General features: G+C 49.0%; 1 protein-coding gene across 1 annotated transcript; it reads left to right on the top strand.

Annotated features, from left to right (window-relative positions):
- The first annotated feature begins 4,981 nt into the window (after positions 1-4,981).
- Positions 4,982-6,913, top strand: LOC146764139 (endogenous retrovirus group K member 113 Gag polyprotein-like). Its single transcript, XM_085565460.1, has one exon. It carries the CDS (start codon positions 4,982-4,984, stop codon positions 6,323-6,325), a length of 1,344 nt encoding a protein of 447 aa, XP_085421586.1. The 3' UTR covers positions 6,326-6,913.
- The last annotated feature ends 8,485 nt before the right edge of the window (positions 6,914-15,398 follow it).

Below are 15,398 nucleotides of genomic sequence, written 5' to 3'. Positions count from 1 at the left end.
CTGACCAAGGCTCCCCAGGGACTCCTTCCAGCAGATCCTTCAGGCCACTGGGATGTGGGCCAGGGGGGATGCTGAGGGCAGGACCAGGGGCTGACAGTGCCCAGCCTGGCTGGGGCTGTGCCAGGAGGCCCCAGGGCCTCAGGACAAGGTGTCTCCTCACAGCCCTTGGTGGCACAGACCCTGCTGTGCCCCAGGGCACCAAGACTTGGCTTCTCTTTGTCCCCACCTGGCATCAGTGCCTCCAGTTCTCTGCTCTGCCTGGGGCCTGGGGACACTTTCTCAGTCCTGTCTCTCAGTGGGACCCATTAAAAGTCCAAGAAACTTTGGAGTTGGATTCTGACATGGAGTTCTCCAGAGGTTTCTGCAGCTCCCTCTCAGGGCCTGATGTTCAGGGCTGAGCACAAAGCCCCAGAGGGTCATTAAAGTCCTTGTGCTGTGTCTGTGCTGCTGAGCTGGGCCGGGCTCCTGGCACAGAGGGAGATCCTGGTAACCAAGCAGAGCTTCAAAAGCACATTTCTCATGCTGAGCAGCTCTTCTGCCAGCCCAGCAGGGCTGGGGCACTGCCTGCAGCCAGCCCAGGCACAGCACAGAGGCACAGAGAGCTTCAATCAGTCAGTGCTGGGAAGGGGCTGAGAAGTGCCCGGGGCAGAATCACTGACCGCCCTTGGCACAGGAACCTCTGGCTGCAGGACAATGCAGCTGCAGCTCCTGGAGAGATCTCCTAAAGCTGGAACATCCCAATGCCCACAGCCCCTGTGAGTGCATTCTCTGCTCATCTCCTGTGCAGAGCAGCCAGGGGTGCCCAGGGCTGTCCTGCAGAGCAGGGTCCTGCAGCCCAGGGCGCTGTGCTGGGCCAGGGACTCTGCTGCCTGCCAGGGACAGCTCTCAGCCGGCCCTGGAGCTGCTCCCAGCGCTGGCCAGGAGCTGTGGGGGGAAGGAGCTTCATGAGCAGGGCAGGTGCTGCTGCTGAGAGGGGCTGGCTGGGGCAGGGCTGCTCCCAGCTCCAGACCAGCCTGGGCACAGCTCCGGAGGACACTTCCCAAAGAAGGTAAGGCTGGGATTGCTGTAAAGATCAGGAGCTTTCTTGAGAGTGTTTTCAATTTCCTGCTTGGAGTAGGATGGGAATGTTGGGGTGGTGACAAGAATATTTTTGCTTTTCCTATATTTGTCATATATTCATGGTTCTGTAAATTACTATGATATAGTTATAAAACTATAATTCTTACCTAACTGTATTAAAATTTAAATAACTATTTTAAACTACTATTATATAGTTAACATAATTATAATCCGTAATTAACCTTAGTAGGTTTCCTTAATTTTCCCTTAGATTGTAGAACAATAAGCTGATTATCTAAATGCATTCCAGAAATTCTGTATAGTCTTATTATTAGGAAGAGGACCTACAAGAAGAACATTTCAGTTTTTGAATGTGAGCAGAGATAAGAAAAAGCTGGGCGAAGAAGTCCTTGGACCTACTCCAATGGGTTGGGCCAGGGGTATGTAACGGGCAACTGAATCCCCTATAGGATGTTCCTGTTAAATAACCTAATTATTCATACTTAATGAGTGGCTGAAATCAGGGTATGATTTTTCCTCATCCCCACTGAGACACCTGAAAGCTTCCAATTAAAGTCTGGTTTTCCCTTTACTGTTCTAGCACTGTTCAGAGAGGGTTTTTTTCCTTTTTGATTTAAAAGATCTGGGGGATGAGAGAAGCGTAACAGGAATTGTAATCCCAGAATCACAGAACATTCTGAGTTGAAAGGAGCACACAGGATCATCAAAGGAATGTTTGAACCTGTACAGAGACTCCAGATCTGTGACTTTGGCTGGTCAGTGTCTCTGCTGGGAGCCTCCCAAAGGGCCTTCAGCCACTCCTCAGCCCTGGGCAGCAGCAGCATCACCTCTGCAGGGCCCAGCAGGGCTCTCCTGAGCTGCCCTTGCCCAGCTGCACACAGAGCCTTCCCCAGCCAGGGCCCTGCACACAGGCAGGTTTCTGTAGGGCCGGGCCGAGGGCACACAGGGTGGGATGGGCTCTGTGAGCGCTGGCAGGGACAAGGCACCTCTCAGGAGGGGATGTCCAGGCCCAGGGAGATGCTCAGGGAAGCAGAGGGGGCTGAAGAGAGCAGTGCTGGGGGAGCAAGCCCATCCAGCCCGTCACCTTCCCTCAGCCACGGGGAATCCTTTGCCTCTCACATCTCTCAGTGGCAAACTCTGAGTGCAGCAGGAAAGCTGGGGATTTCTGACCTCAGAGAGCCAGCAATTGTGAGTGGGTAGGAACACAGTTCCTAAAACCATCTCCTTCCATCCTTTTGACCTGGGAGTACAGATGCTACCAATCCTTTCTGCATTAGGAGTGATTCCCCTGAAAAATCCTGAATATCCAGCCTTGTCCCTCTGCCCCATGGCCACAAACCCAGGGCAGCAGGGCAGGGATGGCTCCTCCAGAGCCCCCACACACAGACCTCGCTGCTCCTGGCACACTCAGCCAGCACAACTGGAGCTCAGGCAGGGACCTGGGTGAAGGTTTTCCCAGAGCAGGAACAAGGGTGGGTGAGTCCCAGCAGGACAGGCTGCAGGGAATGGCCCAGGTTTGGCTCCAAGCAGCTTCTCCTGACTTGTCCCTGTCCTTTCTCCATGAACAGGTGCCCATGTTCAGCCACAGCAAATGTCCAACAGCAGCTCCATCAGCCACTTCCTCCTGCTGGCACTGGCAGACACGCGGCAGCTGCAGCTCCTGCACTTCTGCCTCTTCCTGGGCATCTCCCTGGCTGCCCTCCTGGGCAACGGCCTCATCATCAGCGCCGTAGCCTGCGGCCACCACCTGCACACGCCCATGTTCTTCTTCCTGCTCAACCTGGCCCTCAGCGACCTGGGCTCCATCTGCACCACTGTCCCCAAAGCCATGCACAATTCCCTCTGGGACACCAGCACCATCTCCTACACAGGATGTGCTGCTCAGCTCTTTTTCCTTCTGTTCTTCCTTGGAACAGAGCTTTCCCTCCTGACCATCATGTGCTATGACCGCTATGTGTCCATCTGCAAACCCCTGCACTACGGGACCCTCCTGGGCAGCAGAGCTTGTGCCCACATGGCAGCAGCTGCCTGGGCCAGTGCCTTTCTCAATGCTCTGCTGCACACAGCCAATACATTTTCCCTGCCCATGTGCCATGGCAATGCCCTGGGCCAGTTCTTCTGTGAAATCCCCCAGATCCTCAAGCTCTCCTGCTCCAAATCCTATCTCAGGGAACTTGGGCTCATTGGTGTTAGTGCCTGTTTGGTATTTGGTTGTTTTGTGTTCATTGTTTTCTCCTATGTGCAGATCTTCAGGGCTGTGCTGAGGATCCCCTCTGAGCAGGGACGGCACAAAGCCTTTTCCACCTGCCTCCCTCACCTGGCTGTGGTCTCCCTGTTTGTCAGTACTATAATGTTTGCTCACCTGAAGCCCCCCTACATCTCCTCCCCATCCCTGGACCTGTCAGTGTCAGTTCTGTACTTGGTGGTGCCTCCAGCCCTGAACCCCCTCATCTACAGCCTGAGGAACCAGGAGCTCAAGGCTGCAGTGTGGACACTGATGACTGGATGCTTTCAGGAACATTAAAATGCTGGCCAAATTCTGGTAGTCACTTGTTACAAAAGTCATCTTTGACACTTCTTGTTGAATTAGTTGTGGGGATTTTTTTTCCTTTGTTTTAGTTTTTTTTCATATTATCCACAATAAATGTAATTTTTGTGCCATTTGTCATTTTGTGTGTCTCCACCTTCCCTGTGGCCACAGATTGTGTCAATGAGGAGCTGTTCTCTTGGTGGCTTTAAAAGAAATAAAGAATCTCCCAGCAGAGTTTTCTGCAGAGATGCTCTTTTATTGCCTTCTCTGGAGCTGCAGCAGCAATGTCTGTGTGCAGAGCTTGGGCAGATCAGTGCTGGCACAGCAGCTCTGCTCCTGCTGGCCATGCCATTCCTGATCCAGGCCAGGAGCCATTGGCCTTCTTGGCCACCTGGGCACACGGCTGGCTCATGTCCAGCCTGCTGTCCATCAGTCCCTGCAGGTCCCTTTCTGCCTGTATGGAGAGTTTTGTGGAAGAATGGCTTCGTGAGAAAGGACATGACTACGTGCAGTTAGTGAAGCAGTAGCTGAAAATTGCACAGTGCAGCAATAGCAGATGTAGCAATAATATCTTATGTCCTTGGCTAAGCTGGTTCTCAACAGTAGAATGTTCAGCAAATAGATAAATGTAGGGGAAGACAAAGCAAGCTTAGAAAGCTCCAAAGGCGGGGTTGACCTGTTTTCCATACACCAATGATGAGCCTAAATTTTGCAATATGCATGAGCTTCATTATAACGGGTATAACTATACATGTGTGCTTGAAATAAACTGAGACTTGTTGACATTATAGAATGGACTTGTCTCCCGTCATTTTTTCCACAAAATGGTGACCCGATCGACGTGATAGGCGCCACGGTGGAGTGACGAAAAAGGGTTCGGGTCCTGATGCAGCCAGGACGGCAAAAGTGCTGAATTGAAATAGAGTGCACCGTGCCCCAGGTGACTGCAGAGGCAAGCCTGGCCGATACGTGCTGCCGACGACCTCGGAGGGCTGCAACAGCGCTGACAATATAGGTATGGAGAGGCAAGCAGCATATGATTTATTTACTGCATTCTTGCAGAAAAGGCAGATTAAAGGCATTGATTTGCAAAAAGATCTGCCAGGGTTATTAACATATGGGTATTCTAAGGGGTTCTTTGTAAATCCTCATACAGTACATGAGTTGTCTGAGTGGCGTAAGTTTGGGGATAAACTATGGGAGGAAGTTTTAGATGATGATAAGACAGCTAAAAAGTTGGGAAAGTGGTGGAAGATAGTTCACAATGAATTATTACAACATCAGGCAGAAAAGAAAGCTGCCGAGCAGAGAACTTCAGCACTAGAGAAAAATAGAGGTTTTAACGGGGAGGATTGGTTGCCTGGTGTTTCCATGCCACCTGCTGTGTCTACAGTGGAGTTACCTCCATTGCGACCTGTGCCTGAGGACACAGAAACAGAGTCGCGTTGTGAGCCCACGGCTCCTCCAGCCCCCTCAGAACAGAAATCGACAGTTCGTCAAAGTTTGTCTGTCAGTAAGCCGACCCCTAGGGCAGAGTCTGACCTAACGGAGGCTCTGGCCAGGGAACGGAGGGAAGTTTGGGCGACTTTGGCAAGAGAGGAGCTGGATAAAGGAGATGGGCAGGCTTTGGAGCTGGCAGCAGAACTGGCTTGTCCTGTAATTTTTCAGCAGCAGGCAGGCGGGGGGTTAACAGCTCAGATTACACCGTTAGATTGGAAGTTGTTGTCACAGTTGCGAGCTACAGTGAGTCAATTTGGAGTTACTAGTGAACCGGCTAGGCAGATATTGGATTATGTTTGGAGTACTAATATATTGCTACCAGGAGATTGTAGAAGTCTTGCTAAGCTTATTTTCTCGCCACATCAGAGGCTTTTGTTTGGTGCACATTGGCAAGCAGAAGTTAATGAAGCTGTAGCTATACAAAGACAGCCTGGAGATCCTCTTCATGGAGTAACTATGGATGAATTGATGGGCTTAGGACCATATTTTCGCACTGAGGCACAAGCTATGCTAGGACCTGAGAAGTGTCGAGAGGCAATGCGACTAGCTCGAAGGGCTATAGATAAGGTGAAAGACCCGGGAGGTTTGCCAGCGTATATGGGAATTAAACAAGGAAGGGATGAGACTTTTGGAGCATTTATTGATAAGGCAGCGGCAGCAATAGAGAGAGCTGGAGTGCCTGAGTTTATGCGTGGATCATTGTTGAAGCAGTGTGCTTTGCAAAATTGTAATGCTTCTACAAGAAGTGTGCTAAACACATTAGGAGCTAATTGGACTATAGAAGATGCATTAGAGAGGATGGCTACTATACCAACGGGGCAGCAGGCATTTTTAGTTGAGGCTATTAAAGAGCTGGGAGAGGGATTAAAAGAGCAGGCAAAAGCTTCACAGACACAAGTGTTAGCTGCTCTTGCACCCCTCCAAGCGTCAGTAGCAACCCAGGGAAATGTTTACGGCAGCCGTATGAGATGTTTCCGATGTGGAGGGACAGGACACGTTCGGCGAGAATGCTCTGCTGCTGGAATATGGTGTCCTAAGTGCAAATCGGATACTCATAACATTGCTGCCTGTAAGAGGAGACCGGGAAACGCCCGAAACAGCGCGAACAAGAGCAGCCGCGCTCCGACACAAATAGCTGCTCCAGCCTTTCCAACAGCGACACCTTGCGTCCAGCCACAAGAGAGAGCCTCAGGATGGACTTGGCAGCCGCAGTAGAAGTGACTTTAATGACACCACAGCCGCAGAAGATCCCCACTGGAGTTAATGGACCTATTATAATCGAGGGCAGGACAATGGGAGCTTTGTTATTGGGAAGATCATCGGCCTCTATGCTTGGATTATTTGTGCTGCCTGGTGTCATTGATGCAGACTATACTGGTGAAATTATGATTATGGTTCATACTCCATTTCCTCCTATTCGGATTAATAAAGGACAAAGGATTGCTCAATTGGTTCCTCTAGAGCAAGTTACTAAGGCTGTATCCTCACGGAAAAGCCGTGGAGGAGATGGATTTGGATCTACAGGAGGTTTGACTCTATTAACTTTGGATCTGAATGACAGACCAAGAAAGGAGGTTTTGTTGGAATATAAGGGACAAAAATGCATGCTTACAGGTTTGCTGGACACGGGTGCTGATTCAAGTATTATTGCACCACAGTGTTGGCCTGCACATTGGCCTTTACAGCCAGCTGCTACAGCAGTAACAGGAGTTGGAGGTTTAACTCTTGCAAGTCGCTCGCCATCTCTTACTGTCTCAATAGATGGTAAAATCATAAAGGCAATATTTTCTGTTGTTCAGTTACCACCTACAGTGCAATGCCTAATTGGGCGAGACATTTTAACACAGTTAGGGGTTGTCCTGACAAATGAGCACCCTTTGGGATAATAGCCATTGCTTGGACTTTCCCGATTCCCATAATTTGGAAAAGTGATGAGCCTATATGGGTAAAGCAATGGCCTTTAAAAAGGGAAAGTCTGCAACATGCTCATGCCTTGTCCTTGGAATACCCCTATCTTTGTGATAAAGAAAAAGTCAGGGAAATATCGCTTGCTACATGACTTGCGGGAAGTTAATAAACAGATGGAGCCAATGGGTGCACTACAGCCAGGTCTGCCTAATCCAGCAATGTTACCTGAAGGATGGCCTCTATTGATAATAGATCTCAAAGATTGCTTTTTCACAATAGCTTTGCATGACAGGGATACAAAGCGTTTTGCATTTACTTTGCCAGCTCTGAACAGAGAAGGTCCAGATCAAAGATTTGAATGGACGGTTTTGCCTCAGGGTATGCGTAACAGCCCTACTTTATGTCAACTTTACGTAGATTCTGCATTACAACCATTGAGGCAACAGTGGCCACAAGCTATCATTTATCACTATATGGATGATATTTTGATTGCTCAGCCTAAGTCATTTACAAGTCAACAGGTTAAACATGTACAAAACTTGCTGGGACGTTTTAAGCTTGTTGTGGCCCCAGAGAAAATACAGTTAACTTCTCCTTGGAAATACTTGGGATGGACATTGTCTCAAAGTTTGGTAACACCTCAGAAATTAGAACTGAAAACACAGATTGTTACTTTAAATGATGCTCAAAAATTACTAGGTGATTTACAATGGCTTAAACCTATAGTGGGCCTTCCAAATGAACTGTTGGATTCTCTTAGACCCTTATTGAAGGGCACAGACCCAACAGCACCAGTGATTCTTAATCCTCAGCAGAAAAGAACTCTTCAGCAAATTACAGACTGTGTGGTTCAGGGTCGTGTACATCGGCGAATACTGGGAATCCCGCTTAATCTCACTATATGGTGTGGTGAAAAACATTTGCTGGGAGCTTTAACACAGCTAGAAACAAAAACGGGGGAGATAAGGGTGTTGGAATGGCTATCCCCTCCACTTCAGCAAACAAAAACTTTAATTCAAAAAATTGAACTGTTAGCAGCTTTGATAAAACGGGGTCGTGAGAGAATTTTGCAGGTTGATGGGCGAGAGCCTGAACTAATACAGATTCCTATGAAAAAGGACTCTTTACAATGGTATTTGGTCAATAGTGAAGAATTGCAAGAAGCTTTGCTAGGAATAGGAGGTGCTGTCATAACTGAAAGTATTAAAAATCCTCCATTACAGTGGATTGGAAAATTGAGTTGGATGGTTCGGCCACAGCGAGAAAAGGAGCCGATTCCTGGTGCAATAACGGCATACACAGATGCAGGGAAGAGGTCAAGAACAGCAGCAATTACATGGCAGGAGCAGGGAGTCTGGAATCATGAAATTCTTACTGCAGATGACTCAGATACCCTTCAGACCTTGGAGTTAGCAGCTGTGGTATGGGCTCTAACAGTCCTGAAGGGGCCTTTGAACATTGTTACAGATTCCTTATATGTAGTTGGTGTCGTGGAAAGAATAGAGGACGCTGCTATCAAGGAAGTTCACTCTGGGTGCCAGCAAAGTGGACTAAACCAGCTCTGGATGAGTCGTCTCTTAGCTCGCCTGACGGATCAGGACCAGAGGAGAATTGAAGAGAAGCTGATTCGCACAGTGGGACCTATTCTTCAAGAGATAAGAGGACTTTCCCCAGTGATTGATCAACTTTTGCCTTCAGAGTTAACTTTTACAGCAATTGTTACAGCTATTGAGGCTTTACAGACTGTTCATATTCCAGGACCAAAGAATCCTGAGTGTCTTAGTTGTGGGAATTTTAATTGTAACAGTTGGATTGCTTTTGTTTGTGGGGGTTGTGGAAAAACATACTGGGAAGATCAAGTATTTTTAAAACGACATTTTTGGTGTAAACATTGTGACTTTCAAAAACGAGGAGATTCTTGGCAGAGAGATTTAATACGGGATACAGGCTTAGGAGTTGCTATAGCTTTACAGTTATTTGAAGCACCAGAACAAAAAATATTAGCTTTTTATAGGTGGGAAGCAGAACACGCTTGTGATAGATTAATTAAGCAAGCAAATTCAAAAGTTTTATCAACAAGGTGTCAAAAGCAAGTGAAGGTATCTATAAGATCTTATTTAGGAAAACCAGTAGTAGGAAATCCAGACATAGAATTAGATAAGCTTATTAAATATGTGCAGACATTAAAATTAAAATCCAAGCAGAAGAAATCATGAGAGCGATAAGGTGGATAGTCTATTTTGTTCTTTTGACTAATCTTTGTCATGGACTAATAGAATTTAATCAGCCCAGAGAAAATATTTGGGTAACCTTGGCTAACATGAGTAATCAAAGTTCACTATGCCTTAGCTTGGGAGGAGTGACAAATCCATTTCGTACCTGCTTAACAGGTGTTCCTGTCTGGAGACCAGAGGAATTTTGTGGGTTGATAAGGAATCAGACGCTTTGCAAGAATTTTGCAAAGGTGAAAGGGCCAGACAAGAATATTAATTACACAGAAGCTCAACGAGATGGCTATAGGCAATGTTTGTTGATACTGTCACTTAAAGAAACATTGCAATCTCCACCAGAGGAATTAGATCTCTTTGGAAGTGCTAATGCTAGTTTAGGGAATGCTTCAACAGGAGGATGGTTTAGCTTTGTTCCATTGAATTTGCAGAGTGTAAATAACCCAAGAAACAAATGGGCTTCTCTGGACTCTTCACTGGATTCAGAAAGGGTATCATCTCAGTTATATTCCAACTGTGATGGTTCCAAGATAACGAAACCCTTAAGGTTGCCAAAGGGTGTGTTTTTGATTTGTGGAGATAGAGCTTGGAATGGAATACCGGTAAAACCACAAGGGGGACCCTGTTACCTAGGAAAACTAGCACTGTTCCATCCTAATATATCCTTGCTACTGCAATGGGACAGGCTAGGGACGACAAGGAAGAGGCGTGATGTGCATGACTTAAAATGTGATCAGGTTGGACAACCTCAATTTTGGAGTACTTTAAAACAGGTAATAGTGGCAACCCTGTTACCAGGAGGAGCTGCCAAAAAGGCTATGGTGTTAGCTGAACAATTAGGATGCTGGACTAAAGATGAACTTAACAAAACATCGGAGGTTTTATCTATGCTTGCTATGGATGTACAAAGTGTAAATCATGCTGTACTGCAGAACAGAGCAGCCATTGATTTTTTGTTGTTAGCCCAGGGACATGGATGTGAGGAATTTGAAGGAATGTGTTGCATGAATCTCTCTGATCATTCTGTATCAATACATGCTAGGATTACTTAATGGTCCAAAACAAAAACGGGGGAAATATGGAGAGTTTTGTGGAAGAATGGCTTCGTGAGAAAGGACATGACTACGTGCAGTTAGTGAAGCAGTAGCTGAAAATTGCACAGTGCAGCAATAGCAGATGTAGCAATAATATCTTATGTCCTTGGCTAAGCTGGTTCTCAACAGTAGAATGTTCAGCAAATAGATAAATGTAAGGGAAGACAAAGCAAGCTTAGAAAGCTCCAAAGGCGGGGTTGACCTGTTTTCCATACACCAATGATGAGCCTAAATTTTGCAATATGCATGAGCTTCATTATAACGGGTATAACTATACATGTGTGCTTGAAATAAACTGAGACTTGTTGACATTATAGAATGGACTTGTCTCCCGTCATTTTTTCCACATGCCTGGCTGCTGTCCAGCCCCTCTGTCCCCAGCCTGTAGCACTGCAGGGGTTGTTGTGGCCAAAGTGCAGGACCCGGCACTTGGACTTGTTAAACCTGACCTTGTTGGATTTGGGCCCTCGATCCAGCCTGTCCAGGTCTCTGTGCAGAGCCCTCCTGTACTCCTGCAGGTCAACACTCACATCCCACTTTCTGAACATATACAAAATTGTCCTTGGTTCCATGGATATCCTCAGTGTCACAATGTCCCTTTGGTTACACCAGGCCCTGCACTCTCACACTGGTCTCCTTGGTTCCATTGGGCCCCAAAACGTGACAATGGACTCCTTGGTTCCATGGGCTTCACGGTGTCACAATGTTCTCGTTGGTCCCACTGTTTCACAGTGGCCCCTTGGTTCCATGGGGCCCCAGGGTGTCACAAAGGCCCCATGGTCACATGAGGTCCCACACTGTCACAATGCTCTCTGTGCTTCCACAAGTCCCCTCAGTGTCACAATGGACTCCTTGTTTCCACGAGGCCACACAGTGTCACAACGGCCTTCCAGATTCCCTGAGGCCCCAGAGTGTCACAGTGGCCACTTGATTACACAAGGTCCTGCAGTGTCACAATGTCCCCTTGGTTCCATGAGGCCCTGCAGTGTCAGAAGGGCCCCTTGGTTCCACTGGGCCCTGGACTCTCCCAATGCTCTCCTTGGTTTGGCAGTGTCACAGTGGTGAAACCCCTCGGTCACACGAGGCCCTGCAGTGTCACCATGGCCTCTGTGGTTCCACCAGGACCCAGTGTCACGGGGACTCCCTGGTTCCATTTGGCCCCAAAGCACCACAATGGAGCCCTGGTTCTATGGGGCTGCACAGGGTCACCATGGTCCTCTTAGTTCCACAAGGCCCTGCAGGGTCACAGTGGCCCCAGAGTGTCCCAATCATCACATAATGTCAGAATCAAATAGGCTGGAAAAGACCTTTGGGATCATCAAGTCCAACCAATGCCCTAATACCGCCTTGTCACTCAGACATGCCACTGAATGCCACTGGAGAGGGACAGTGACTCTGCCACCTCCCCCCTGGCCTGCCCATTCCAATGCCCACTCACCCTTTCTGTGAAGAACTTCTTCCTCTTGTCCAGCCTAAACCTCCCCTGGTGCAGCTGGAGGCTGTGTCTTCTTGTCCTGCCCTCCAGCAGATCCACATTCACACCCAGCTTGGTGTCCCTGCAAATTTGGGGATGGTGGGTTCAATCCCCTCCCCCAGATCATCGGTGAAGATGTTAAACAGGACTGGGCCCAACACAGATCCCTGGGGACAGCACCAGGGACTGGACACCAGCTGGGTGCAGCACCATCCCCACCCCTCTCTGGGCCCAGCCTCCAGCCAGCTCTTCCATCTCCCAGCCAGGAGGGAACCTGCCCAAGCCGTGGGCTGCAGCTTTTCCAGGGAATGCTGTCACAGACAGTGTCCAAGGCTCTGCTGAAGTCCAGATGGACACATCCACAGCCTTTCCCACATCCACAGGAGGGTCACCTGGTTATAAAAGGAGATCAGGTTGCTCAGGCAGGACCTGCCCCTCTTAAATCCACGCTGGCTGGCTCTGACCCCTCGGCCATCCTGTGGGTGTCCTGTGGTGGCTCTCAAGGTGATCTGTTCCATAACCTTGCCGAGCACTGAGGTCAGGCTGACAGGCCTGGAGCTCCCCAGATCCTCCTTCCAGCCCTTCTTGGGGATGGGCTCACACTGTCACCTCCAGTGCTCTGGGACCTCCCTGGTGAGCCAAGACTGATGGTAAATGATGGGGAGCAGCTTGGGGAGCTCATCCACCAGCTCCCTCATCCCCCTAGGATGGATCCCATCTGATCCCATACACCTGTGAGCATCTGAGTGGCTCAGCAGGTCACCAGCTGCTTCCTCCTGGATTACAGGGACCTGTTCTGCTCCCTGTGCCCATCTACCAGCTCAGGAGAACTCTTGTCCTGAGGAGAATCTCTCCATATATTGAAAATTGAGTCAAACAAGGTGTTAAGTACCTCAGCCTTTCCCTTATCTTTATTTACTCTATTTTCCACTGCATCCAATAAAGAGTAGAATTTCTCCTTATACCACATTTTGCTATTAATCATAGACACATTTGTTATTATTTTTCACAAAAGTGGCCAGGTTAATCTCTAATTGAAATTTCACTTCTTTCCTTTTCTCTTTCTGCATGATGTAACAACATCCTTAAACACTTGCTAAGTTGCCTGACCTTCTGTCCAAAGTTAATGCTCTCTCTGCTTTCCCCTGAGTTCCCACAAAAGCTCCATGGGCAGTCAGGACAGTCATTTTCCTCACCAGCTCATCTTTTGCCACACTGGGACAGGCTGCTCCATCCTCCTTAAGACTGCTTTCTCAAAATGTGTCTATCGTTCCTGAACCCCTTTGTTTTTAAGGGCTCTTTTCCTTAAAAAATCAGTACCTGATTTTGTACTCCCCAAATCTGCATCCTAAATAGGCCAAAGTCTGCCCTTCCTAATTCCAGTGTGGAAGTTTTGTTGCTGCCTCTCCTTCTGCCACAGATCATTGAAAATTTGATTATTTCATGGTCACTGTGCCCCAGGCAGCCTCCGACCCCCACATCTGGCACCAGCCCTTCTCTCTTTGTCAACAGCAGCAGACAGAGCTTTCCTTGGGATTGGAGTGTTACCAAAAATTCGGTAAAACAGAAAACTCCTTAACACCAGTGCAGCATTAAGAAGCAGCATTCTTTATTCAGGGGGATGCACAGGGGATAGCTCCTCCCAAAGCCGAGCATGCTGAGTACAGGAAAGTTTCTGTTCATATTCTGTATTTTGCACACATATTCATTGATTGTGCTGGACTAAACACACATCTGATAATCATTTCCTCAAAACCATTAACATATTTCCCCTCTCCATTACCCATGTGTTCTTCTGTCCTGGAGATCTCTCTGGTGGTTTCTGGTGGTCGTGGGCCCCAGTGTTCCTGTGGGCCTGGCTGAGCTGGCAGGACACTGAGGCTGGTGAACTTCCAGTTCCCTTTCTCCCACAGTGGGCATTGTGGGGTCTCCATAGACCTGGGGTTTTGGAGAACAAGCTCCAGGTGTCAGCTCACGTGGTGGAGACAATTTATCATCTGGTTACATGAGGTCAAAGAGTGGGCTATGACATCACATGAGTGATCTATGACAGAATGGTCCATGACATCATAGAGTGGTTAATGTGATGTCATCAAGAAGTTATGACATCATAGGCCATCTCTGTGACATCACAGAGAGGCTTTGACATCACAGGAGAGAGCTTTGAAATTGCAGAGCAGACTGTGACATCACAGAGTTGTCTGTGACATCAGAGACCAGCTGTGTGACATTACAGAATGGGCTGTGACATCTCAGAGAGGCTGTGTGACATCCCAGAGGGGCTCTGTGACATCCCAGAGGGGCTGTGTGACATCCCAGGCGGGCTCTGTGAGGTCACTGGGTTGGTCACTCCACCCCAGCTCCCCCTCACAGTTTCTCCCAACAAGTCCAATGCTGTTCATGCCCAGCAGGGTCCCTGTCCCCTGGTATCCCCCTGGTCCCCCTGGAGCCACAGCCTCCACCAAAGGATGTTCCACAGGATCCACCCCAGAGCCTGACATGGGGAAAAGGGGCCAGGGCTGTGTGACCAGGACATCAAGGATGTGGATTATCCAGGTGCCTGTTGCCTGGGTTGGGTTCCCCAGGGCAGGAAAGATGTCTGGCAGCTGGAGCAGGGTTAGGGAAGGGCCTCCAAGGTGGACTGAAGCCCTTGGGCTGTGAGCAGAGGCTGAGGGAGCTGGGCTTGTCCAGCCTGAGCAGGAAAGGCTGAGGTGCTCCTCATCCCAGCCTGGCAGTGCCAGCGAGGAGGGGATGGAGAACACAGAGCCAGGCTCTTCACCAGGGGCCTGGTGGGAGACAGAAGCCAATGGGTGGAAGGGGAAAGAGGGGAGATCAGCCAGGGCAGGAGGAGATGAAATGAGACAGGCTGATTTCAGCATTTCCTCAGCACCAAAAGCAGCCTGACCTCCCTTCTCCATCCACCACTGACAGCTTTGCAATTCAGGTATTGTTTGAGCTGTTTTGCCCACACTCCTGTCTAAGATAATTTTAGCATGTAAGTCACTAGTGGATGGTGGACTCATCAGATGCTGCTGGGATGCTGCACATAGCTCAGGGAAGAGCGTGATTGTTATTAAATTGTGTCCTGTTCAACCATGGTCTGTTGGCCATGAGGAGAAAATTTCTGTGCCTTTGAGTCTCACCAGTTCCTGACCCCCAGAGAACACACACCTGATGAGTTGTGGTTCCCACTCCAGTGGTGGCACATGGAGCTCCCTCCACCCCCAGAGCAGAGCTCCCTTGTCCCAGAAAGTCCCTGGCAATGCAGGGATGAAGGAAACAGGACAGGCTGTGGGGATCAGGGGCAGGGCACGGCCAGGGATTTGGGGTGGTTGTGAGCCCAGGGCAGGACCCGGCCCTTGGCCTTGGTGAACCTCATCCCATTGTCCTGGGCCCATGGCTCCAGCCTGTCCAGATCCCTCTGCAGAGCTTCCTGCCCTCCAGGACAGCCACACTCCCACCCAGCCTGGGCTCACCTGGAACTGCCTGAGGGTTCCCTTGATGGCCTCGTCCAGATCAGCAATAAAGATATTTCACTGACCTGGCCCCAGTCCTGAGCCCTGGGGACACCCCTGGATGTGACT

Source organism: Lonchura striata, chromosome 36 (assembly GCF_050655825.1).
Source record: "Lonchura striata isolate lonStrDom1 chromosome 36, ASM5065582v1, whole genome shotgun sequence".
NCBI lineage: Eukaryota > Metazoa > Chordata > Aves > Passeriformes > Estrildidae > Lonchura > Lonchura striata.
The sequence above is the reverse complement of the archived record's forward strand: the minus strand, read 5'-3'. Positions and strand labels throughout refer to the sequence as shown.

Excerpts from the sequence above, each read along its gene's own strand:
- LOC146764139 (XM_085565460.1), top strand. The coding sequence starts at position 4,982 with ATGCCACCTGCTGTGTCTACAGTGGAGTTACCTCCATTGCGACCTGTG.